The sequence below is a fragment of the Excalfactoria chinensis genome, chromosome 2 (assembly GCF_039878825.1).
Source record: "Excalfactoria chinensis isolate bCotChi1 chromosome 2, bCotChi1.hap2, whole genome shotgun sequence".
NCBI lineage: Eukaryota > Metazoa > Chordata > Aves > Galliformes > Phasianidae > Excalfactoria > Excalfactoria chinensis.
Window position 1 is genome coordinate 79,252,461 of NC_092826.1, and position 26,417 is coordinate 79,278,877.

Genomic DNA, 26,417 nt, shown 5'->3' on the forward strand with positions numbered 1-26,417 from the left:
AAATAAGCCTCACAGCTAAAGATTGTGTGTAAAAATGTGCCAATATATGTTCTGTCTCTCAGCTAGTAAACTAGTGGGACCTAGAGCTATGCACTGGTTACATTAGAGATCACTGACAACCCCTGAGTAACAGCATGCTAGTTAGGATGCTCTGAAGGAAAAGAAGTTGTGTGCAAAGTAAGAACGGTTGAAAATGTATGATATGGGTTGTAATTGTTTTGTATGTTCACCGCCTATTATTGGCAAGTGCTGAACACAGACATAAGTGCAAAAAATATGCATTTAATTGCTAGTCAGCCAGGAGAATGAACAGGGAGATAAAAATGATTTAGCCAAACAGATGCGTTAGAAAAGACCCACTTTTTTTTCCATATCTTTCCATATTTTCTTCCTAATGCTTTAAAACATCTGTGTTAAGTGGGCAAATTTCACCAGCAGCGTTTCATTTTACAGATTTTTATCTGGTTGTGAGGATGTGTAGAACCCTTACAGGTTTACTATGAGGGTGCTTTCAAATTTGTTAGATCGAACCATTTTCTTCTAAGTACCACCAAAGAAGAAGATAAATAGAAAGCAAGGAAGATTTCTTACCTTCTTCAAATAAAATACATATATATATATAGTATTATAAAAAACAACAACATTATGAAGATGCCCACAGTTCCTGACAGATTTATTTCATGTTCTCACAAGTAAATACTTTTGTAATAAGAGTATTTCATTAATATACTTCCAGGAATTACTTTCCCTCTCGCTGAGGATGTTTCATAGTGGTAGTAATAATCAGCACAAGATTAATTAAATACTTATATTTATTTTTCATTAATACAGCATTTTCTCCCCCACAGATAAAAAAAAAAAAAAAAAAGAAAAGAAAAAATCACTCATAAGACATTGAAAAGCTGTCAAAATAAAGTGCTATTGAATCTGCTGCTTCTTTCAAGTGACAATCTATTTTAGTAATACTCAGAAACACCACTGCTGCCTACAGGATAATTAACCCTTTCCCCTAATCTAAATATCCATAATGGATCCAAGGCACATAACAGCGTTAATTTCATGAAACAGTTTTAACCCAGTACTCGGTATAGAAACGTAGTGCATCAAAAGGTAAAGGAATTATTATTTGCAGAGAAAGTTTACCAAGGATAAGGGCAGACAAGACTATTGCCAGAAGGTGAATTGGTGAATTGCTGTTTCCAGAACATTAACTGCTCTGCTGATAAAGATTACAGTTTTGATTTCCTCTGAAAGAAGGTGACAAGAGCATTTAGGCATTCATCAGATAACCACCTCTCTGTGAGTATTTCACACTCTTGACGGTTGACAGCATGGAGCTTCTCCTTTTCCATACTTCGTAGCAGTTGCTTTGACACTGCCAATGACTGAAGGAAAAAAAGGAAAATAATATCTAGATTCAGTGAGGAATATCAGGAAGTTATGTTTTCTATACACAAATTTCAGAAAATAGCACAACAAACACACTGGAATTCAAACTGGGCTGTATTAACATTGAACCTCCTAGCTCTTAGTCAACCCTTTAGGTGGAAATCGTATACTGTATTTAATTACTAAAGCTAATATGGTGGAAGTCCATGGGGAGCAATACAGCAATCCACTTAGTGCTCACACGAGAAGTAGATGAGTGTAAGAAGCAAAACTTATTTAACTACCTACAGTGCCAAATGTAACTTTGATTGTCAGGAGTTAGCATGAGTATCTCCAACACAACACAACACAACACAACACAACACAACACAACACAACACAACACAACACAACACAACACAACACAACACAACACAACACAACACAACACAACACCACTGTGACTCAAGTAATTTTGCCAAGGCTAAACTAGTGAACGGGATGACTGAATTCAGCAGAAAAAGTAAGGCCAGCCAGCTTCATCCTGAGCACCCACAGTGCACATATTACTATTGCCAAAATAAAAAACAAAGAGAAGGAATCCAACCTGCACAAAGCCTGCAAGTGGATTAAGTAGCTAATTTTCGATGCCTTTCAGCCATCGAGTCTCTGTGTAAAACGCATTGAATTGAATTCAGCCAGGGAAAAAGAGAGGCATTTTTCCCTCTGCAGCACAGGGACAGAAGCAAAGTACACTGAGCTTTGTTATCTCAGTCAAGGATTACATGAAAACAGGAAACAACACAGATCTGCCAGGAGGACCGGTAATGCGAGAGGCTTATAACATAGAGAAAAAAATTAAAATACTGACATTTTTGGGGAGATTTGCATAAGCTTTTAACCTTGCCCAGACTTCCTTCTGGAAAGTACTGTCGGGGAAAACTTCATTCACAAGTCCCAGAGCACAGGCTTCGGCTGCAGTCAGCTTTTTATTGAAAAGCAACATCTCGCTTGCCTAAATAAAGAAAAGCACAGTTTGAGTGAACAAGACACAAGACTCAAGGAAAAGAAAGGTACAAGCTTCCAAGGCACATCTGTTTTAGGCTCTTGCCTGTTAAAATCAGCTCTCTGAAAAGAGCAAAGAATCATAGAACAGATGACATTAGAAGGGACCTCTGCAGGTTGTCTAGTTGGAAGCTCAAGCAGGGGCAATTGAAGCGGGTGGCCCAGAAGTGTCTCCAAGGATGGAGATGTTACCTCACTCTATGTGTGGACGGTGCTATACCTAATGCAGACCAGAATAATTTTGACCTTCTTTGCTGCAAGAGCACACATTTAACTGGGTGTCTTCCAGAACCCCAAGGCCCTTCTTTCAAAGCTGCTTTCCAGCCAAGCATTCCACAGCCTGCACTAATACATGGCTCCCCCCAGTGCAGGACTTTCTGTTTTCTTCTGCTGAATGTCAAGAGATTCTCATGCTCGTCCAGGTCCCTCTGATTATCTCCTCTCAGTTTTCTATCATCTGCAAACACACCGTGTCCCATTATCTTTGTCTCAGTTAAGTAGGAAACCCAGTATTAGCCCCAGGGTACACCACTAGTGACTGGCCTACAGCTCCTACTATTCACCAAGAGCCTGTGTCTTCTTTAGTAGAGCCACTGTGACACACCAGTCACAGGGCTCTGCCTACCAGGTTTCACTGATGCCAGTGATGTTACAGAACTGGGACTGAGCCAAGGCTTCTGGCTCCTCTTGCTTTTTCCTCATGCTGCATACACTGGTGCAGCAACATTCCAAAGGTACTTCACTGTAGCCAGCACCTGGTGGAGCAAGCTAAAGGATCTCGATAACATGCAGTCACTCAAATTTTGGTGTAGCCAATCCATACCTTATCACTGGCAAGCCTGGTTTTATCTCTTTGCAAATTCAAATCTGGTTTAAAGCTCTGTTCATCAGCCCTTCTAACTCCTGCACAGATTTTTTGCTCCCTCTAAGAAAGGTGCATCCTATGGTGTTATGTAGACCATCCCATGGCCCAGAAGCCCAAAATCCAATTGGTGTCATCAGCCCTGGAGCCACATAATGATGAGCCTGCCAAGACATTTCTTGAGAGTGCTTTTTTTTTTTTGTTTTAAGTCTCTTTTACATCATTCCCTCCCATTGCTGGAAAAAATATACTACCTTTCACTACACAGAAATAGCCTCAGACAGGTGGAGGAAGCTGTAAGAAAGACAGCTTCCATTAACATCATTCTATGTCTTTTCCAGTGCTCAGTCCTCTGTTTCAGTGCCTGTGCTGATACTGTCATTACGTTTATTTTTGGTTCAAAACATGTGAACAGGAGTTTTCATCAAGGACTCAGTGCGACTCCCATTGCAGTGGAGAACACTGGCACAAAGTTCAGAAGACCTTACATACATCACAGACATTCTTACCTTGGCTGAGCCCATGATTTTTGGAAACAGGTAAGAGGAACATCCTTCTGGACTCTGACCGAGTTGGCTAAATGGGGTGTGAAATGTAGCCTGGGAAAAAAACAATAACAAAAAGCCAACAAAGCTCACAACAGAGCATGGTACCAGGATTTAGTTTTCAGTTTTTGCTTTCTAATACAACAGAGTTCACCAGAAACAGATTTGAACTTCTACCATAGTAGGCTTTAAATATAATCTGATCACACAGCCTCAATCTCTCAGTGCACATAAGAATTGTCTATACATACATAATTCACTTCCCTCATCTTAAAATCTCCATTTATGCAATTACCTTCTTTGAACAGAAGGCCTGGAGAGCTAATCTGCGCATGCAAAATCTTTATAAAAAGAATGCTTACACACATCTACCCTCAAAATTACGTGTAGAGCCCAAACAATTTGGGAGGTAAAGAGAATTTCCCTCTCTGAAAGCACACTACATTTATTCTGCTGCTGAAAAATTCAAGTCATTGAATCCTTTCTCCTCAAATTTTCTGAAGAATTTGAAAAAGGAATCTGTGGCAGAAATGTATCGTGCGATCACACAAAACCAAACCCTATCTGCAAGTTAACACTTAAACGCAAAGCTTTGTGTTTTGACAACTCGCATCGACTTTAAGCATGGAAGATAAAAGGCTTGCCTTTTAAAAATAGGAACTGATACATGAAGAGTGCTCATTGCTATTTAAGCTTTCATAGTAGAAGGTAATCATCTCGCACTGTACTGCAGATGACTACATAGTAGGACATATCAGTAGGCTCCCTAGCAAGCTTGGGATATCTGTATGATTGAGAGTCTGTAAGAAAGGATTAGGCATCTGCAAGGATACAAGCTAGTCTAACTGGTTCTTCTTTAGCAAGGGGAGGAGAAAAGGTGTTCCAGGAACTGAAGCCAAAACCAGTAGAGAAGGCATTATTACCTGATACCCACTCAATTCCATCTCTTAAGTTGTCAGATTGAGCTGTACACTGTCCTATAAACATGGCCATTTTGTGAATACTTGGCTGGGAATAAAATCAGAGTCTGGACATAACAATACTGGACACCTGTAGAGTAGGCCTCATCAATACCTAAACCAAATTAGTAGTGGAAGTACAATATAATCTGGATGAAGATGACCTTACTGCATGGAATTCACCTCCTGAATACTGATGTATTCAGTTTGTATTGTTATGCTTTAAAACAAGGAACAACTGGAAGGAATCACAAGGAATGTGACTGAAAACATATGAGGAAAAAATAAAACTCAAAAATGAAAAGATTAAGACAGTTGATGCAAACCTGAAATACATCCAACAGTGTAAGTGCACACTGAAAGCTGAGAGGATGAAAGTAGTCTGTTAGATCCAGGAACAAGAATCAGTTAAGGTCATCCTGCAGCAAGGAAAGATCAGATGGGAAGGGAGGAAGAGGGAGAACCCAACACCCTTCTGATAAAAGAGATCTTTGGACTGGAACAGACTAAATGAGTTATGTCTTCTATATAAGCACATGTCAGGAGTGACATAGTCATAGACAATCCTTTTGGGGCAGGCAACACTTAGTCTTGCAGATCAGTTTTTCCTAAGTCTCAAGGTGACAAAGCCAGTCAGGCAGGGCTTCTGAGGAAAAATCTAACACAGCGCTGAGGCAGAAGCCAAAGTACCACCCATCACTGACAGTTATGCAACTAATTGCTTGCCTAAAATTAATTAACAACTTGGGTTAAAAACAGTATATAGATAAACAACAGAGAGCATAAAAAATAAGCCATATTATACAACTACGTGCTATGTTTTAAAATGCATATTAAACACTGGCTGATGCATAACCCTAGGCAAGTAATTAACAGAAGTATTCCTCAAAGTGATAGAAAAGGCATTTACACCTGTCTGTTGTGTGTTTGTCAGATTACTCTGCACCAGATAACATTTGCTACGGAAAAAAACATAAAGACTGTTTTGGGACCAGCGATGTAATAAACTCACCTTGTCAGAAGCATAAACTAGGTCAAACAATCCGAGGAGCGTTACAGAGATTCCAATAGCTGGGCCATTCACCACCGCAATCAGTGGTTTAGGGAAATCGATAAAACTGCCCACAAACTCTCTGAAAAGGGGAGACAAGGTAAGACACGCTCCTGCCTCTTCCATCAAATACAAACCATGTACAAAACACGATTAGAAATCGCATAACAAAAAACACGAGCTGTACCCTAGTGTGCTTACAAGATTACATAGAGATACCAAACATGCACCTCCTTTCCCCATTTATTTCTTATGATTAATGCTACTTCTCCCACATGGTCATTGTGTTTACACACACAGTGAGCTCTCAAATGCAGCCACTTAATTGGAAGTATCATAGCATAACTGGGCTCCTGCTGTCATGTGCTTACAGTGAGAGCAGGGCAAGTCTCTTCTCACTGGTGACAGGACAAGGGGAAATGGCCTCAAGTTGCACCAAGGTAAGTTTAGGTTGGATGTTAGGAAACAATTCTTTACAGAAAGGGTAGTTAAACACTGGAATAGGCTCCCCAGAGAGGTGGCTGAGTCACTGTCCCTGGACGTGTTTAAGAGCCGTTTGGATGTGGTGCTCAGGGATATGATTTAGCAGAGGGTTGTTAAGAGTTAGGGTACTACGGTTAGGCTGTGGTTGGACTTGATGATCTTCAACCTCAGCAATTCTATGATTCTATGTTTTCTAACAATGCCTGCAAATTATATTTTACCCATTACAGTACTGTAAGCATATTTGAAAACAAGATGTTTTACTTGAGTAATTCTGCTGCATCTTTTGCCGCCTTTTTCATGTCGCTGGGTTGGACATTAGAAAAATTATTCAGATCATTTCCACTTGTATAGTATTCTCCATTTCCTGTAAAGAACACATATCAAGAAATGACTTCTAGTAGGTAGAGAGGCTTTCATTTACTATACTGACATAAGAATTTCACTCTATGCATCTTACATTATTAAGTAATTACAGAGCTGGTCTTGAAGTATGAAAAGTACCTTTAAGGACACCTACAACAATAGTTTAAAATAACTTCTGACTAAGACTTTAATACTTTAATATTTAATATGTTGAGCAAGGTTCATTTTCATTATGATGCACTAAGAAAATGGCATAGCATACAACACTGCCTTGAAATCATTCTATTGAAAGATTTCATCATTGATGAGAAGCAGAGAACTTACTAGTGAGTGTACAAGACAGTCTTGAGGCACCATGAAAGAAAGTGAGGAGTATTTAAAAGCTAGGCTGTATGATTTAACTGTCCACATTATCCTATATGATGGAATAACTGTTTACGAGGATAGACAGTGATAGAACAAGGGGGAATGGTTTTAAACTGAGATAGGAGAGGTTTAGGCTAGATATCAAGAGGAAGTTTTTCACGCAGAGGGTGGTGATGCTCTGGAACAGGTTGCCCAAGGAGGTTGTGGATGCCCCATCCCTGGAGGCATTCAAGGCAAGGCTTGATGTGGCTCTGGGCATCCTGGTCTGGTGGTTGGTGACATAGCAGGGGGGTTGAAACTGGATGATCATTGTGGCCCTTTTCAACCCAGGCTATTCTATGATTATATGCAATGAGCATAGGTCAGAAAGGCAATGCCTGCATTAACCATTCTATCCTTTCCACTTGTGCTTGCCACCATGTTGTGCAGTCAGCATCAGAACCAGATAAAAGGGTCCTCTAAAGAACTGAAATGCTACGGCCTCAGAGCTGCTACATTTCACAAGCAGCATCAGTTTGGGTTTCCCTTTCACATTATAGCGGCAGTCATCCAACTGTACTCATCATGCAGCTGATGACTGGGATACAGCATGGCTTGGCTGCAGCATCCCTGGAAAACTGTTTCCTATAGCAGCCCCAGAAGAATCAAGAAGCCAAAGATCACTTTTTCTAATGATCATAGATGAATACATAGCATAAACTTTGTCTTGGCATGCCCCTGTAGCACTTGAGGGGCTTGTTTTTAGTACGTTCCAACGTATCACAGAAGTAAAGAGAGTTTACTAAATCCATACAGATGAACTCTAAAAGCAGTAGGGAAAATGCTGTGGAGCAGATGCACCATCTTCTCAAAGGTAACAAAGTCCTCCGGTGTATTCCATGTCTGACTTTTCATCTCAGAAACTGCAAGCTTGCTAAAGAATTTGAAGCATCACTTAGAAATAGTTTTGCCAAAATGCTATGAAAAAATCTTCAGTCTACAATAGAGGAAAGCATTTTCCCCACTTCCATAATTCTATCTTAGCCTAAATGTGAGGCAAACAGTTCATACATCAGTATTGTACTTTGACATAAAATAAAGCAAATCTGAGAGAAGGATATAAAGTATTTTACCAGTAACAACTGCAATGGTAGAATCATTTTTGGCAGCTTCTTGAAGTGCACTGATAATTTCTCTGTACATCTGCAGAAGAGGAAAATCGACAAAATATAACTGTGATGCTGCAAAATGTCATACAAAGGAGATTCACACTGACAACAAGGAACCTGAGAGACAGTTTAACTACAATCCATTTAAGTACAAAAAACATTGGCACGTACAGAACGTACTGCACTTGAGGTATTGTCTCTGACCAGAAAATCATTTCTTTGCAACACTCAGATTTCAAACGCAAATCTCAAGATCAGAATAAGATCCCCTGGAAAATACAAACTAATTGAAAACAGATAATTTTAAAAGCTGGAAAACAGTCTAAATTGGCGAAATAACGTATTAAAGAATTAGCAGCAGTGGGGTGAAATCCCTTTCCTGGTATCATTGCCATTGTGAAATAGGATGGTCACAATACTCCCAGTAGGAGAGATTTCCTCATGGAGACAGCTACGGGAGGAGAATAACTATCTAGGCATACACATGACATTGGTAAGCCGAATTAGGCTGCAATGTTATAAGCAAGGTTAGGGTCAAATCTTGCCTCCACAAAACAAACTTGTCTTTTTCCAGTTTGCCACTTCAGTTTAGCACAGCCCATAATCCTATAATAAGTTTGGCTGAAGAAAAAAAGAAAAGAAACCGAGAGCTTTTAAAAGACACAGAAGAGCCCAATCTATACAGTGTTAGTGGTTTGATTTTGTACTAGATCGCCATGCCTTAGGTTGTCACTGTTTGTCAATATACTCAACCCTCATAAAGATCACCTCCATAAGACCACCATACTTGAGGTAGCTCTGCTGAACTCGTAGCGACGATTCTTGAAAAACCTAAGTAGCTTAATCAGGAAAGAAAAATAAACAAATAAAACCGATAATCCTCGCACATTGATTTCTTTACCTTATGATTGATAGCATTTTTCTTGTCAGGTCGGTTAAACATTATCTTTGTGATATTGTTATCGGTGGTAACTATTAGGGTTTCATAGCCACCGTGACTGCCCTCTTCTGGAGAAGCACCTTTTTTCTGGCTAGCAGATTCCGCAGAGACCAAGCTTGAGACAAGTTTAGCATATTCTTGTCTAGCGTTATCCTGTAATAAGCAAACAAACACATAAATAAATAAAACTGGAAGAAAATGATCTTGTTTATGCTATTCACAAAATGGCCACCAACAGGAAAAAAAAAAAAAAGAAAAGAGAAGGAGTGTGCTACAGGATTAAATAGTCTCCACTGGAAACTATGCTAATCAAGAAGGAGAGAACATGTTGTATCTAAACACTGCAAATCACACATAAAACCAGCATCTATCAAATTTGCAAAATGAAAGTGCACGGATACCGTGACAATGACAACACTGATTTTGTTTAAGAATCGTTCCTTCCATGCCTACAATTACCTGAATGACCTTTGTTATTACCCCAGCTTTTCTATGCCTCCGGGGATCCTTCGTTTTTGCTCACCGGTTGGATGTTTCTCCAAGCAAACGCAAGGTTCTTTTTAGTTTAGAACATGTGGTGCTCAAATGTATCCATGGCATTTTAAAACTGTTTGAAGATACTACTTATCATTTAACACAAATACAACCTACAAACACTGAAAGTCTGCTGCCTCCCTATTCCTATAGTAAACGGTGACTTGAAGGGGCTCTACATTGACAGCTTTACAACCTGTTTTCTTGAAAAGATAACATACTTTGGGCACTTATATAATACACTTTTGTGTGCTAGATATATTTCCTCCCTACTGTAACTTCACAAACAAGTTACTAAAGTACTTCCTCGCTATTCCTGAAAGAGAACAAACATAAAAAGGAACAACTAAATCAGAAAGCAAAAAATACCCCCCCAATGGTCCCCACAAATCTTTTCCTAGCTCCTGCTCTCTTTCTAACACACTTCCCAGTGATCTCCTGGCCTCGACGAATTCCTTTCCTATTAAGAATATGTTACGTTCATGAAATTATCCAAGTAGGTTTAAAGAAAATCAAACTCACACAGACAAAAAATCACCCCAATGTTATATTAAGTAGCATCTTTGACTAATCACAAAAGCTATTCCTGAACAGCAGGCCCCATGCAGTAGTGACTGCATTCAGCGTTTCCTTCATCCTGTGTTTCCCTCATTTACTAGTGGCAGAAGAGGTCAACATCTTAAAATGACAACATTATCAAAATCACGCTGGATTCACAGATTTGCTCTTTGATGAAAGAAGCTGTAAGAAGTAAGAGACTCAACCCATTTTTCTTAAAGGGAACAACAGAATACGAAAGGATGAAAAACTATTTTTACTGAAAGTCACCATACATACAGGTCTCTTACGCTGACATGAGCTGTTAGCAATAACTGAAATCTACACTTTCACAGTACGGAAGTAAAATACACTGCAAAATATTTTGGCATCTGAAGCAAAGCGAGACAGCTGACAAGTAGCATGTTCAGACATCAAGCATTTGAAGACAGAGCTTAAGTAACTGAAATTATAGGTATTGTCACCTGAGACAAATTGCCAAGAGAATTCCACGCATCCCATTTGGCTTTCTTGACAAAGTCCAGCATACCTGGCTTCGGAGCATTGCAGGGACCCTCAGTAGCCTAAAAAGAGAGTGAAAGAAACTAATTTAAACCTCTGATTACAGTTCAGGTATCTCAGTTGACAGAAGATGACTGTTAGGACTGTAACTGTTCAAAGGTCCCAGTTACCCCAAAGTATTTTATGATCAGTCACCCTGAAGAAAAGTATGCTATCGGAGAGATATTTAGAATAGAAGGTGAGAAAGAAAGGATATATTCATTATTATTAATTAGTGAAAATTCATGGAACAATTTGCTGTATTTATGTTTTTTATTTAAAAGAGCGATTTATTGCCTTCTTCCATATAAGAAGTCACAGCCCATGTTACAGAATTGATCAACAAATGCTTCCCCAGATACCAGCTTCTAGTCCAAAGGGGGTACACTGGTACTGTTCCTACATAGGTCTGATTCCACGCAGTACTAAAAAACTCACCTTCACTCAGAATTAATGTAGGGGAACAGCTTTTTGACTTATTAAAAAGGAAAACAAACAAACAAAAACTGGCCACACTCACAAAATTAAACCTTCATATATTAGCACCATTGTATTATAGGACCAGTTGACTAACAGTAGATGCAGCACATGTAAGAGGAAGTATATAGCACTCTTCTTTTGTAAGTGCAAGCAGTCCTCCCTGTGGTGCACTAATATGTATACTACATTATATGGAAGGCATCACAAAATTGATGTAATTTAGCTCTAAGTCTTTGGAATAAAGGTTCACATTCAAACACCAGTTTATGCAATGAAATAGTTGTGGCTTCACTCAGAACTCTGGCAGAGCTGAAGGGATGAGCATTTCAAGAATATACCTTGAGCACGTGAAAAGACTTGTTAAGTCAATACTTATCGTATTTTAAGCATATATTTTACAGGCCCATCCTCTCAGTTTATAAATGCCCCTTATGAAAAAAGCAAACCAAGCCGACCTGTTTAAACAAAGCATAGAGCTTCAGCTTTGCCTCATTCCCAGGATCATTTTTCAACAGTTTCAGTTGCTCTTGAGCCTTCTCAAAGTCTTTCTGGCTGACTTGCATGGTGGCTGCAGTCATGTGCAGGTGAACTGACGGAATGGAAACAGGTTGCACGTGCCTGTTAGGAAGTGGAAAAACAACCGTTAATTGGTTTGGTTTTTAAGACTAGAAGAGAAACAAATATGATAAAGATATGATCAAGATACAAATGACAAGAAAGTTGCTTTAGAAGTTTGCTTCGGCTGCATTATTATTAACCTTTCTCTCTAGTACGTACATGCTCCATTCAATGCTGTGAGTACACAGCCAAGCGGTAATATAGTAGATGATTGGATATAGACCACTGAACAGCAGTAGTGGTAAACTTATGTTTTGGAGTTTCAAGAATAAATCAGAGTCCTACTGGTTATATTCATGTCAAACATCTAAGAAATACAGAATATTTTTATTATTCATTTTGAATCTCATTATACAACATCAACAGTTTATGTGCCTATGAATTAAGAGGATGCAGCCTGTCTGGTTGTGAAGTGGAATGATCTCACAGTGAACTCGAAGACAGAGCTACATCTTTTTGCTATTTTGGTTATACCCAGTTTTACTTCTCAGTACCCAGTTTTACTTCTCAGTCTTTTGTGTGTGTATAAAATACATCATCTACCAACCTCCAATACCCCATCTTTCACTGCTGTATCTTTTCTCCTTCCTTACCTACTGGTTTATGATAGGACATAGTGCAACTTAGCTGTTTATTACAGCGTGGTTATACAAAAGTCTACTTCTTTTCAGTTATTTCTTACTGCTTGTAGCTCAGTTCTCTGCAGGATACCTGTGAGTCACACAGTTCTTCATGCCTTCTGATCTCACAAGACACTTACTACCCAGCAGTGCCAATCTCAAGATCTCCCCATTGATAGTGTTCTCAAGATACTAAGGCTAAGCTGACTGACACTGGTTCTCTATTAAAATGACACAGAATGGAAATGCAAAAGAAAAATTATTTCACAGTTCACTCACGGTGGGTGAGCCCTCACTGTTTAAAGGGACACAGAATGAACAGGAACAGAGCTCCCCAACCCCTCACAGATCCCACAAAAAGCAAGGAGGTGCTCAGGGTTACCAAGCTGGGGAAGGGTCTGGAGGACAAGGTGTCCGAGGAGCAGCTGAGGTCTCTTGGTTTGCTCAGTCTAGAGCAGAGGAGCTGAGGGGAGAACTCATGGTGGCTGCAGCTCCTCACAAGGAGTGGAGGGGCAGCGATCTGCACCACAGGGTATGGGGCACGGAATAAGAGCCCCAAGCTCTTAGAGGTTCAAGGAGTGCTCAGACAATGCTGTCAGTCACGCGGTCTGATTTTTGGGTGGCTCTGTTTGGAGCCAGGGGTTGGACTTGATGGTCCTTATGGCCCTTCCAACTTGGGATATTCTATGATTCTGGGATTCTATGGCTAACTATCTGCTGGCACCAAACAGTACAGCCCTAACTGAGCCAACACAGTGACACAACTCCAAGGAGAGAGACATAGGAGAGGCTGCTTTAGCACACCATGAGGCAAACGTCTAATGGATCCCATTCAGGATTTGTACTCTGCAGTTCCCTCTGAACATGTTCATGTAGATGTCCCTTATTGTGATAAGCCTTCAGACACAAGACTTTCAATTATGATCTTTTAAGTCAAAGACACTGAACGTAGTTTCTCACTGTTTACATGATTAGCAAAGACTGCAAAGCCTGTTAAAGAGGCTTCTCATTACACTGTGGTTCTGTCACTTGTTTAAGGCCTTCTACACAGATTAAAGATGCCAACTTTTTGTAAAACACTGGCTGCTCACTTTAGAACTTGTAAAGCAACTCAGCAGTTTGCTCATTAAAACAATAAATGGAAAATGAAAGATCTCTTTGCATAAAAAAAAGCTGGATATGTACAGAAAAATAAAGAGATGGATATAGTGAACTCTATCTTACCTTTACTTAATAAAGGTTTTCTTTTTAATGGTAACAGTGCCTGGGGAAATACAGCACAGGCAAAAGCAGTTAAAAGTCCTATCAGGATTAAAAGCAGTGAGTGGTGCTCTTGGATTGAAAACTTCTGACAGAACCAGAAAATGTTCACATTTCTGTAGTCAGCCTTAGAAAAACCTCTCTTCAGTGTTATATATGTAGATAGATATAGATATATTTATGTCATAAAATAAAGCATATGACATCATGTCTTTGTCATGATTGCTACCACAAAAAGCCTAAAAATCGCAGGCAAGAACTGGGAGAATGCCAAGTGAATGCAATTTAATTTATTGTTCTTGCATTTCATGCAGACACAAGACTTGAATAGTCTTGTAAAAACGTTTGCAGGATCTACTGTTCTCATGTCCTCTCACAGTCCTCCTGTATTAATGAAATCTAAGTTCCTGATATTTACTTTTTGGGGGCTGCTGAGTTTGAATGGCAAGAAAGGAAAGAATATTTGCTGTGAAACACAGGAAGCAGTATTGCAAGTTAAATGATTTAACGATTAAAAGGAATTCTAGAATATTCTTCAGTATCTCATGCCATTAGAAAGGAAATCTTCACGAATAATACAAAATGGAAAAGGCTAGAAACAAAGGCAGTGAGCACAAAAAGTCAGTTTACTTCAAGTGATCGTCTGTAGGCCTTTATTAGAATAGCACTGAACCCAGACAAACGTGGGTGAGCCTTCTGCCAACTGAAGCAACGCACAAGCCAACCCACGTGCTCAGAATGCTGTGTCAGAGTTCAACGATTTGATCCTTTGCCCCACTGGGAGGCCATCCAGGTAACTTGCACAGTCACACGATATGAAGAGCTTCACCTTCAGATCCTACTTTGCCAGCCCAGTAGGTGACAATGCTGAAGTGGATTCAGTGTTTACAAACAGAGCTTTGAGTTTCCACCATATTTGACAATGCTGACTTCACTGCAGCTTGACTACGGTCAGAGTGTGTTGGATATTATAAGTAGTCTTTAAGAATCTGTTTAATACATAATAGTGACTCTAGTTTTGCAAATGTATGTGAAGAAAGTTGAGTGGGGAAAGGTACAGCAGCCAGCCCTAAAGTGTACACACATATATGCTCAGGAATAAAGGAATTCCAAATTTGGCGGCACGTGAGCATTCTTCCTTACAAAGGACACAAACTGGACATGTTAGAAGAGGAGGAGAAATGAAGGACAAGTATATATAATGTATGTATGGGTGATCCACAATGCCTACTCCATCTCCAAGCAGGGTCTCAGGCTTCAATTCCTCCCCTGTACCTCCTTTGCTCCTTCCTTCAGATTATCCTCATTTTTCTCCCAGAAGGAGAAAGAAAAGGATCTAGAAAAGGAGCACGAGTTCAGACACATGAAGTGATGCAAGGTCAGTGCTGGTGGGAAAGATTACAGTTGTGAGTAACTGCAGCATCTGTTTGGAAATGAGGCATATAAAGGGAACATAAACCAGTATTTAAACTTCGAAAGTGAGAAAATAAGTGTCCCACATAGAAAAAGAAACACAACCCAAGACAGTGACTTCTCTTGTTTTCTCCTTCTGTACATGAGAAGTTGTCAAACTGGACTTCACTTTTTTTTTTTTGCTGAGCAAGAGAAAGCTACCGTCTGTTAACAGGAAAATCATTACATATTTTAACCTGGGGGCTGCCCATTCATCCATTTGCTATATACTACTGAACCCAAAAAGATATTTGTTAATACAGTAACATTACATTAAGTATAAATCTGAACATAACCCAAGCGCTGGTATAACAACATAAGAGCTTTCTCTAACTAACTGAACATAGACAGGGTTAATCTGCTGTACCACTAAGTCCTCCAAGTCTTCTCTTACTACAGTCTACCCAGAACTGAGCTAGGAAAAGCAGCAGCACCTGATAAAGCTAAACTAACAGGAGATACCTGTGGGAGGGTTAAAGAAATCACTCCACCTCTACTGCTGGATAAAAAAAGGAGTGTTGTAGCGTTATGAACGTGAAGGTTCATAGACTCATTAAGGTTAGTAAAAACACCCCTAAGATCATTTAGTCCAACAGTTCACCTACCACCACCATGTCCACTAAATCACATCCCTCAGCACCACATCTCCACAGCTCCTGAACACCCCCAGGAACAGTGACTCCACCACCTCCCTGGGCAGCCCATTCCAGCACCTCACCCCTTTTTCAGAGAATAAGTTTTTTCTAACATCCAACCTGAACCCTCCGTGGCGCAGTTTAAGGCCATTACTTGTCATCCTAACACTAATTGCCTGGGAAAAGAGGCCAACTCCTATCTTACCACAGCCCCCTTTCAGGGGGTTGCAGATAGTGCTAAGGTCTTCCTTGACCCTCCTCTTCTCCAGACTAAACAATCCCAGCTCCCCCAGTTGTTCCTCATAAGACCTGCGCAGCTTAGCTACCCTTCTCTGGGCATGCTTCAGGACCTCAGCGTCTTTCTTGTAGTGAAGAGCCCAACACTGAACACAGCAGTCAAGGTTCTTCTAGTTGTAAGAGGAAAGGAACCCTCTTTGTCACCCTGTTACAGGCTTCTATGCATACTATTTTTTGTCATACATTCTCCAAGCTTTTTTCCTTCCTTTTTTCCTCCCGCTGTTATTTTGTTTACCTCTGCTTGACAGGTTTTTATGCTAATATAATCTTATAATTTCCACCGTTAACTTCTAGATGTTCTTCTCTTATAGTGGGAAACACGGAGTTACCACATTTGACACATAAACATCTTTCTTTGCAGCTTCCATCATCTGGAAACTACAACTACACCGTGTAAGAACTTCCACTTCCCCTCATTTGTATGCATCTCTGTCAGGATCCTCTGCTACCAGTTAAAAGGAAAGCAACTCAGAGCACAGACCCATGAAATTCAGCTTTCATTCAGAAGATGGAGAAGCAGAAACCACCTCAAACAATGCTGCCTGTTCAAATGTTAGCAGACAGTACATTTTTTAGTACGTAGCAACTAACAAAGAAACAAAGCTAAGTGGGTTGCTCCTCTGAGGGGGGAAAAAAAGATGCTTTTCATGACACCAGCTTCTATACCTTGCTCAAATCCAAAAAGCCAACTAACCGACAGTAATCCCTGCATGTATAACAGCCCATACTTTTTCATGGCAATCAATAGACTCTCTCTGTGAGCCTTAAGTTAAGCCCTGTGTTGCTCTCACCTGCTAGCATGCACCACGGCAGGTTAGTAGTAATGCCAGTAGAGTGGGCTGCAGCGGGTTAGCAGTCAGTTAACAGCAGATCAGCATCTGGAGTTGGATGATTTCTTCCTTCAGTGTGAACCAGTGGACAGACGCACCAAGTAAAGCTTTACTGCTGCTCCCCAGACTGTACAGATACTTCCAGTGTTCTGGTATTTCCCATACATCCAGCTAGAGGGAAAGATCAGTGCAGATTCTCCACAACCAATTCACTGACTGCTGTTTTAATAAACAGAAAGAAATAGAAGCCAAATTATTTCCTCCTTTGCTTCAGAAAATCTCAATAGTTGTTCTGAACACAAGTTCAGCGTACAAATCCTTATCAGCTCTCAATATTTTAGACTCCTACATTATTTTGACACACAAAAACTAGAAGATAATGATGTGTCTGCTGGCAAATGGAAGTGCTGAATCACTGTTGTTTAGTGTAAGTGGCTCAGCTGCACTTGACAGCTTTTTTTCAGTCCTAAAGAATAGCTAAGCATCAAAGCTCTACATTACCATTCTCTAAGATCTGAAGTGGGCTGTTCTTCATTTTCCGAGCAGACACAGTTAATATTCTCTCACCACAGCTGCTGGGGAGGACGGGGAAACTGGGATAATCTCCTTAAATCTCTAAGAGTTTTTCTCCCCTCCAGCAGACTTTAAGATAACTGGATGCGGTGAATGAGGCAGAAACAGCAGAGGATTTCTTGTAGGTCCCCAGTTCATAGAATCATAGGTTTCCAACAAGTACACGGCCAACTATTGGAGCATTAGAAAATCCACTGACACTACTGCGAGTTCAGCTGAGCCAGTGAATGAAGACAAATGATTTGTGTGATGCTCACTTTCCCACATGAACCCCTGCCACCTGGATACAATCAGAAGAGCCACAAAGATGACGATTCTATTACTGCACAAGCTCTGTGAAAATAATGAGGCAGTATTCCGTCACAGCAGAATTTACGGCTTATCAATGGACAATGTTATTGCAAAGCCCTACCAAGATTTCCAACAGACCAATTCCTTTTTAGACACGCTCTGTAATATTTTCTTCTTTCTTTGTTTCATCAGAGAACCTGATGAGCTTGTAGATGTTACATATTGCTAATTCTTGTGCTCAAAATAAAACACTGAGGACATTAGTCACTGTTAGAAATGAAAATCATAGACATTCCAAGGGAGCTCGGGTCATGTCCCATTCGATTCCTATAAAAGGCTTAAATCACAGTGGGAGCCCCCAAGACAGAGGTCATAAGCTCACTCTGGATCTTGGCAAAGTAGCTGGCAACCAAAATAGCTCAGAAGTTGCAGTACTGATGTGTTTGAATCTCCAAACATTTTACAAGCACATCTATCGTGGAATGAAATGGTAGCACGTGTGAAATAAAAATCATACGCCGTTTTCATACTTCAAGGAATCTCTCACAAAACCTAGGGAGAAAAATACTGCAATTGAACGTCCAGACTGCACAAGTGACCCCAGTTTCTTCGTCAAGATGCACTCATTCCTATTTGAGATACATACATACTTGAGCAAAAGTGTTTCACTCACCCGAACATGCATTACAGCAGTTAAATTTGCACGTTATAACAGCCAGAGCATCACAGGTCTCAAACCTATTGATACGATACCTGCTTCACTATCCTGCTTTTAAACTCGCTTACCCAGTATACTTAATGCACTAAATCCCATTTCAAGTCTATTAGCAAGTCAAGCCAAGTTCTGCATCATACAACTGAACTCTCAAGATGATGTTGCCACAACGCACACAACTGCACGTGACATTTTGTTTGGAAACAACATAAAAGAGGCATGTTAGAAAGGCACATAACAGGCAAGGTTACATCACTCTTTGAAAAGCTGTGCTAAGAGTAGTCTCAGCAGGGAGCCTTAATTAGTAGGATGCACAATTATGCTCATTTTTTGTGGATCCGGCAAAGGAAGAACAGAAGAAAACACCAAACTCGGTATTCCTCTGCATTTTTCAGTACAGTTTTAGGTATCTTACCCCCAGTTTAACTAATAGCTTAGTTGGCAAGTAAGCAATTGCCTGATGAGACAGAAAAATGAGTACATAGGCCCTGTAAGATGAAACCATCAAATGCAGTAATCCTGCATTCTCTGTGGTCAAGCATCTAAAGTGAAAGCATCTGCATCTGTAAAGGAAAGTGACCTCCCTCGTCTTATGAGGAAAACTACATCTCATCTTTGGCCATTAATCAGGTACGTACAAGTCAAAAAGACTCAAGCTCATCAGATGGCACACACAGATGGACACCTAACAACTGGCCTTGCCAGGGGAGAGATGGGAACTGAGGGAAAAGCAGGAATTTGAAGGCATAGCTTGACTAAAATGATGGGAAATAGTTTGAATTCAGACATCTCCATGTTTCATATGGACATCTAGACCTCAGTTTTGGACTCATACCTTATCTGTTAAACTTTCAGAGTGTCCATGAATTCTAGGAATGTCAGCTTGAAACACGTAAGGCCTGTGAACTGAAAATTCAAAAGCACTATTGTTTATTTGGCCTAACCTTGCTCCCACAAGCCAAGTAGAGGCATGTATATTTGCACTGAAATCCTCATTAAATTGCTTCACACAAAACTGCTCTGCTTGTGGTGAAGGTGCAGCTGAGCTCCAAACCCTGCAAACAGGATAATGTAAGTAGGAAGCGGCTTAAGAGGTTACCTGCTCCTGAGGTGACCTCAGAACAGGACAGGGACAGTTCTGAGATGAGATCAGGCTACCCAAAGCCTCAATAATTCTGAGAGGAGAAGTTCCACAGCTTTATACAAGATCCAAAGAAGGTGACTTCGGACCTCTTACCACTACTGGAGCTGTGGCGCTGCTTAAGGATGTGAATCTTTGTTTTACTACCAGCAGCAGCATTTCATAACACTGATTAATCGTGCCAAAGGTTAAGAACTGCTCCATTGCCATTCAAGCTGACGAGACTGCAACAGCGCTACCGCTTGTTGCTAAACGGCGTTTCATTTTCACAGAGGACCGGCCCGTTCTCTATACGAATGCTCAAAGCCATCCGAAGTGTTCCTAAACCACCACAAACCAGATAAACAACGTCACCCCCTCATAGACATCTCCGGGCCCGCAGCCCTGGAGCTCGAGGAGGGCTGACACCCGGACGGCACAGCCCGCGGAGGGGCTGCAGAGGGACGCGGCACGCGCGCTCTCGCGACCGCCCCCGGTCCCGCCAAAGGCCTCCCGAGCTCGCGCCCAGAGCACGGGGGAGAGGCACGGCCGGCTGCGGAGCAGGAACGCGTGGAAGCCGCCCCTCTCCGAGGCACGGCAAGGGGAAGAGGCGCGGGCTCACCTTATCTCGCAGATACGTCGCCAGCACAGCCTGCGAACGAACTTCGGAGCTGAGGCCGCCATGACAACTGGGCGGGCAGACGCGCTGACGGGTGAGTAGTAAAGAGGCGGAAAGCACCGCCCCGCTCCCTCCCTCCCTCCCTTCTCCAGGAGGGGGCCGCCTCCAAGGCGGCGCGGAGCGCGGGCGGGGGTAGTTTAGAGCCCGCGTGTGGGAGGTGGTCCTAGAATCATATTGTCCCAAGGTTGAAAAGGACCTACAAGTTCAAGTAGTCCGATCGTCCTGCCATTACCTTTGCTACCACAAGCCGCTAAACCAGATCTCGTAGCTTCTCGTAGCGTTGGTGTTACACGGAGCCCTGGAGCTGTGCGTTGGTGTTCTGTGGTGCTCTGGAGTGAAATGGTGATGGTAGAAAATGTGCTTTTGAGACAATAAAGAGTGTGAAACCATCTATCCCCAATGGTTCAAAGTCTGGGACACAAATGAGTAATCATTAAGAAAGGTAATGCATGAAGGCTTAGTGTGCCTCCAATACCTCAGGATGGTTGATGTGGAGCAAAGGTGGGCTAAATGGTAGTGTCCACCTGGTTGACTTAAGGACAAAATAGTATTTCTTGTGAAGGTCAAAAGGCAGTAGTGTTTATCGTCAAAGTTTTGTGCTTCCAGCTTCGGCTCCTGCCAGTACATCAACCTTTTCTTTGGCAAAAAATGTATCCGTGTTCTGCCAGGTGCTGAAAATGCTTTCTCAATTTGGAGATTCAGATCTCTCAATCCCTCTTCAAAACACATCCAATAAAGTCATTGATTAGTCTTGATTTTATTGAGTTTTATTTTTTCTCCCAAAAGTTAATGTGCTTAGGGCTTTGAGTTGTTCCTCAGCAGTAAATGTCTCAAAGCCATTAATGAAGCATGGGCTTCTCATTTTTGATTACAGTTTTCCACAAGAACACATAGCCATTAGATCATTCAGTTAAGATGTTAACAAACAGGACCAGCAATCTGGATGTCACTTTTTTCCTCCTGTTGCCAAGGATGTGATGTGTGACCTTGGTCAAATCATGCAGGTGACTTGTAACATAGCCTTGGATTTCAGGATGGTTGATACCCCTTGAGTTTCACTTAGAATGTAAGTTCTGAAGACCTAGCTCTTTTCAAATTCAGATCCAACATTTGCTGGCTTGCATCTCAACCTGACCTACCTGAAACAGCTTTTTATGTGTGTTTTAACCTCTCAGTGAAAATCTCTGCTACGTAGGGCTGTAAGGTAAAATTCATGTTTGCAGAAGACATTGCAAGCACCCTCCCAGAGGTTGTGTTGTACATGCTATTGATAATATACATCCTTACTTTGCTCTAGTGGTTCCTACAGGATGTCCATGCCATAGAAGCTTCTTTGCCAGGTGGCCTTCTTGGGAAATGCTGCAAGGAGGCTGTTGCATCTCTCTGCAACACATGATTCAGTTGGGATATTCGGCAAAATTTCTTCTCAGAAAGAGTGAAGATGCTGTGGTACAGGCTGCTCAGGGAGGTGGTGGAGTCCCCATCCCTGGAGGTGTGCAGGAAACATGGAGATGTAGCACTTGGTCATGGTGGTGTTGGGTTGATGGTTGGACTTGTTGATCTTGGAGGTCTTTTCCAACCTTAATGATTCTATAATTCTATGATTCTAATCAAGCAAAGCTAATGGTTTTAAAGTGTGTACCTCATTGCTTCCCTAGCATTGTACTGTTAATCATAAGATGAAGGGTTCTTCCTAGATGCACTTTTATCCTTCTGTAAAATTCTGATACTCTTTCACTGAAAATAATGTGGCTTCACACTTTATATTGCAGTCTAGAAGCTGTGTGAGGGAAAAAAACATTCTTGAAAAAAATTCTGCTTTCCTATAATTTTCCTTTTTACCCTGTTAAAAGCAGAAACTTATCTCTCACTTTCTCTCTCTCTCTGTCTTGATATATATATACATATTTGCTAAGTGGGAGATAACTAACAGTAATGAAAGAGACTCATTAGACTCATTTCACTTCCAAGGCAAAATGGTCTCTTTGCAGTATGTTTTTCTGTGCTTCTCTGCAGTGGACAGAGAGCACAGTGGCTGTGTTTTATTGGAACCAAAAAAGTTTTTGCTGTTACCTATCTGAGATAAATATCTAAGATTTTATTCTTCTTTAATTATATTGAATATATGTGTATTTAAATAGGATTACCTCTTTAATACAGTCAGACTGGAACTTAGGAGAATCAAAAAGCATTTTCCAGTTTAACCTGAAAATAGCACAGTTTCCATTATGTGATACAGGAACAAAATAAAGACATCAAAACTGTTGAGTGTTTACAAGAGAGGAGCACAGAGAGATGGTGTCTGTGGTGACTTCTCTTTCTCATCACTTGACTAAGACAGGATCTATGATGGATGCTCCAAAACTAATGCTTCCTGTTTTAATAATGATGTCCCACAATGTCAGAGACGGATGTTGATGATATGGCAGTAGAGGTTGAACCATTCCACCAATATTCCATTACATTTGTTGCCACGTGACAGATGGTAGCAGAGGGGCAGTCTGACAAAATGGCATCTGACATGGAAGAGCGTATGTGTGTCACTGAATTCTCCCATGTGGAAAAAAAAACCAAACGGCACCCATTTACATTCATTGGCACTTGCTGCACATTTCTGGAGAGCAAAGAGTGGATGTGAGCACAGTGAGGCAGTGGGTAGTGCATTTCAGCAGTAGCAACAGCAGGTCACCTCCTCTGGTGCAGTTTTAGGAGCATGGCATGCAGGCTCTTGTTCATCACTGGCAAAAATGCATAGCTAATGGTGGTGACTGTGTTGAAAACCAGTTTTTTGTTTTGTAGTCGAGCATTTGCTCTGCCAGGTAATGTTGTTGTGCTCTTTGTATCTGTTGTCATGTCCATGGCAATAAATAGGAAACATTACTTTCAGAATAACCTCTGTATAGGTTGTGTTTACAAGAATGCAGTTTAATGTATGCGTCTCTAAACAGTTATCCTGTTCCTTTTTCTCTTCTTTATTCTCCTCTACTACTTAGCTACTTAGCATTTGTTTGTCTGCTGAGGTGAGATAGTAACTTGACTTCTTCATGGTCAAATGGCCAAGATTGCTACCAGTGGCCACCTCATCCATGAGACTTTTTTACAAGCAACAGGTGTAAGGGGAGCACATTTCCTAGTTGGGTACCTGTACCAAGAAGTTACCATCATGATGTTGCAGGAATCTGCTGTAGCTGTTTGTATCAGCAGTATGATATGCCCAGTTAATATCTGGCAAGTTGAAGTCACTCATAAGGACAGAAGCAGCTGATCTAGAGAGTATCTATTAGTTCCAGTCATCAGTGTCATTGTCCCGACTATGTGGCCCACAGCAGTGTTCCACAACATCCCTTTATTTGCTTGTCCTTTAATCCTTACCTAGAGGCTGCAAACTGTGCCATCACCAGCTGCCAGCTCTGTACAGCCCAACCCCTCCCTCACACACAAACACTCCCCACCTGCCCTGCCTGTCCCTGCAGAAAGGCCCAGAACGGTCCATTGCGACACACCAGTCACGGGGCTCTGCCCACCAGGTTTCATTGATGCCAGTGATATCGCAGATCTGGGGCTGAGCCAAGGCTTCTGGCTCCTCTCACTTGTTTCTCAGTGCATGCTGCATGCCCTGCTGTAGCAACATTCCAAAGGTGCCTCACTATAGCCAGTACCTGCTGGAGCAGACTGCAGGATCTCTAGCATACAGTCCCTCAAATTTCAGCATACCATCCCATAGCTCATCACTGGTGAGTCTGGATTTATCCCTGTCACCTCTTCAAATCTTGTTTAATCTCTTACCAGTCAACCCCACTAGGTTCTGCATAAAAATGCCTTTCCTCATCTGAGAAAGGAGCATCACATGAGGCATTAGCAGGCCTGGTGTTCTGTAGATCATCCCATAATCGAGAAACACAAAATTCTGCTGGTGACAACAGCTTTGGAGCAACATGTGGATTATCTGGTTCTGCCTGTGCCTGTAAATATTGTTCCCTGCTACCAGAAAGACAGAGGAGAGCAGTAACCTATCACCCCAAGGCCCTGAAGTCCGTTCTGAATTCTCTTCCATTTACTACCTCATGGCTTCTGACATTAAAAACCAATAATGGATAATAATCAGAGGGCCATTACCAGGATAGTGAGATTTCCAGTCACATTTCTTACCTAGGCCCCAGTGAGGCAGCAGACTTCCATTTGGGTCAGATCTAATCAGTACATTGGCCCTCTGTTCCTCTGAGAAGGGGGTCACCTATGATGACAACTCTGCTTTTGTTCCTGATGGAGATGGACATTTTACTGGGGGCAGGCTGAGAGGCCTGAGGAGACCCCTCCAACCTGAATGAACCTTCCTCCATAGCACTGTTAGCCCATCTATTGGGTTCCAGAGCCTCAGACCTGTAGCATGAAGGCACCTGAGAGGGTTGGATAGGCAGGGGAATCCATCTGCTGCCTATCTGTCTCTTAGGTCCCCTCCTTCTGCCTGGGGGCAGAGGATCTTTCATTTCTTGTGCTGTGGCCAGCTAACATATCTATCTCAGGGACTGCAGGATGCGATTTCATAAGTTCATCTCCTTCTTTGACTCCATGATTCTTCTCTTCCTGCCTGCCTCTTCCCACAGCTCTGTCCCCAGGCTGAGCAGTTCTGACTGTCCTGACTGCCAACCCCAACCCAGCACTCCTCAGGGCTGCCTCTGTCGATGTGGGTAATGGCTGCCATTCCTGCTGGCCCCCCATGCTGTATCAGCTGCTCTCTGAGTGCTGCTGTCTCCCAGTGGGTGTCTGCTCCCACTGGGTAAGTTTTCACACCGCTGGATCTTGATGTTTTGATGGCAGAATGAATGTTTTGCTATTGTAATCTACAAGTACATACATAACCTATGTGTTTCAGCATAATTGCAGATTCTTTGACGTGTCTATGCAAGTCTCAACAAGGAGTGTTTCTTCTACCTTGGTGCTGAAGGGAGGAATGGTACTGTTATCATGGGAGCTGGTTCTGTTGCATCCTGGTGATCATCAGCTGTATCATGGCTTTCTTCAAAGTTTCTTCAGAGTTGCAAAGTATCTTCCAATCTGACAAGCACAATCATGGGGTAGTGGGTTTTCTTCCTTTTAACTTGTTTGTTTGTTTGCTGCCATGGTAACTCCTGCATCTTTGCAGTAACTTCTGCAGTCTTTATGTTATATGTTTGCCTGTTTTTTTTCCCTATAGATTATCTACAGTCTACTTTTTGTAACGTCACTGAATTAAAGTCAGGGTTAAGGAGTTGAATGTTTTTGATGTGATAAGACAGCTGTTCTCTCTTTGATAGAAACTGTTTATCTAGGAAGCAGATGTGTGTGGTACTTTATTATTCAGAATTTGATTTCCATGGCAAACAGTTTTGCATTCTCACTACTGAGAATTTTCATACATTTTTAACAGAAAGTTATCCCGATGATTTGTTCACCTTCCTTTTGAAAATCAGTCCAATAAATCCTGCAGGACTTACTTGTGAGATGATATTATTGTGTCTTTTCACAGTAAGAACACCTGGGAAAGATACATTCCTGGCACAAGTTCAATCAAAATATGTGGTTATGGGAGTCTTACTTTACATATGAATCAACTAGCAACAGAATTGTTGTTAATTAAAGGAACTGGAATCTTCCAAAGCTGGAGTTCTTTTTACTTTCCCAAAGCATTAAATGATGCAGGTATTGGCTGTGGATTTGCCAAATGCTTTTGCTGAAGAACGAGCATTTCTACTTTTTGTGAGTCTTTCCCTTTTCAAGGAATAAAGTATTTGGGCCGTTGTTTCACAGTTCAAACTTTAAACTTGTGCAAGAAAACACTGCTACTGAAAGGAGAGGTCTATCCACAATTTTCCACAATCCCTCCCTGTTTACTCCCATGCCTTTTTTCCTGCTCACACAGATGTTTTCATATGCAAGCATCAAAGTAGTTAAAATTAACCAGGCAAAACCAGGCGAGTAAATGAATAGAGGTTAATTGTGACCCAGATCAAATCTCTGATCCTTTTCAGCTCATAACTTGATGTACACTCCTATCGGTTGAAAAGACAAGGCATATCTGACAG

At 41.4% G+C, this 26,417-nt stretch overlaps 1 protein-coding gene across 2 annotated transcripts; it reads right to left on the reverse strand.

Annotated features, from left to right (window-relative positions):
• Window positions 1-645: 645 nt before the first annotated feature.
• Window positions 646-20,409, reverse strand: ECI2 (enoyl-CoA delta isomerase 2). Of its 2 annotated transcripts, none has more exons than XM_072328381.1 (10): window positions 20,299-20,409; window positions 11,721-11,883; window positions 10,710-10,808; window positions 9,115-9,306; window positions 8,178-8,247; window positions 6,598-6,700; window positions 5,812-5,932; window positions 3,805-3,894; window positions 2,240-2,383; window positions 646-1,385 (listed from the first exon to the last, which is right to left on the reverse strand). In XM_072328381.1, the coding sequence occupies exons 1-10, from the start codon at window positions 20,358-20,360 to the stop codon at window positions 1,230-1,232; spliced, it is 1,200 nt and encodes a 399-aa protein (XP_072184482.1). In that variant the 5' UTR covers window positions 20,361-20,409; the 3' UTR covers window positions 646-1,229. The 2 variants fall into 2 exon arrangements, with proteins under 2 accessions (XP_072184482.1, XP_072184483.1); XM_072328382.1 differs by lacking the exon at window positions 20,299-20,409 and adding an exon at window positions 16,939-17,148.
• Between the last annotated feature and the right edge of the window lie 6,008 nt (window positions 20,410-26,417).

Bases quoted from the DNA above. Each gene is read 5' to 3' on its own strand.
- ECI2 (XM_072328381.1), bottom strand. From the start codon at position 20,360: ATGGCGGCCTCAGCTCCGAAGTTCGTTCGCAGGCTGTGCTGGCGACGT. The intron at 5,933-6,597 runs GTAAAACATCTT...TCCCCTTTTCAG, and splicing joins GATGCAGCAGAATTACTCAA to AGAGTTTGTGGGCAGTTTTA. The intron at 1,386-2,239 runs GTCAGTATTTTA...TTTTTCCTTCAG, and splicing joins ATGCAAATCTCCCCAAAAAT to TCATTGGCAGTGTCAAAGCA.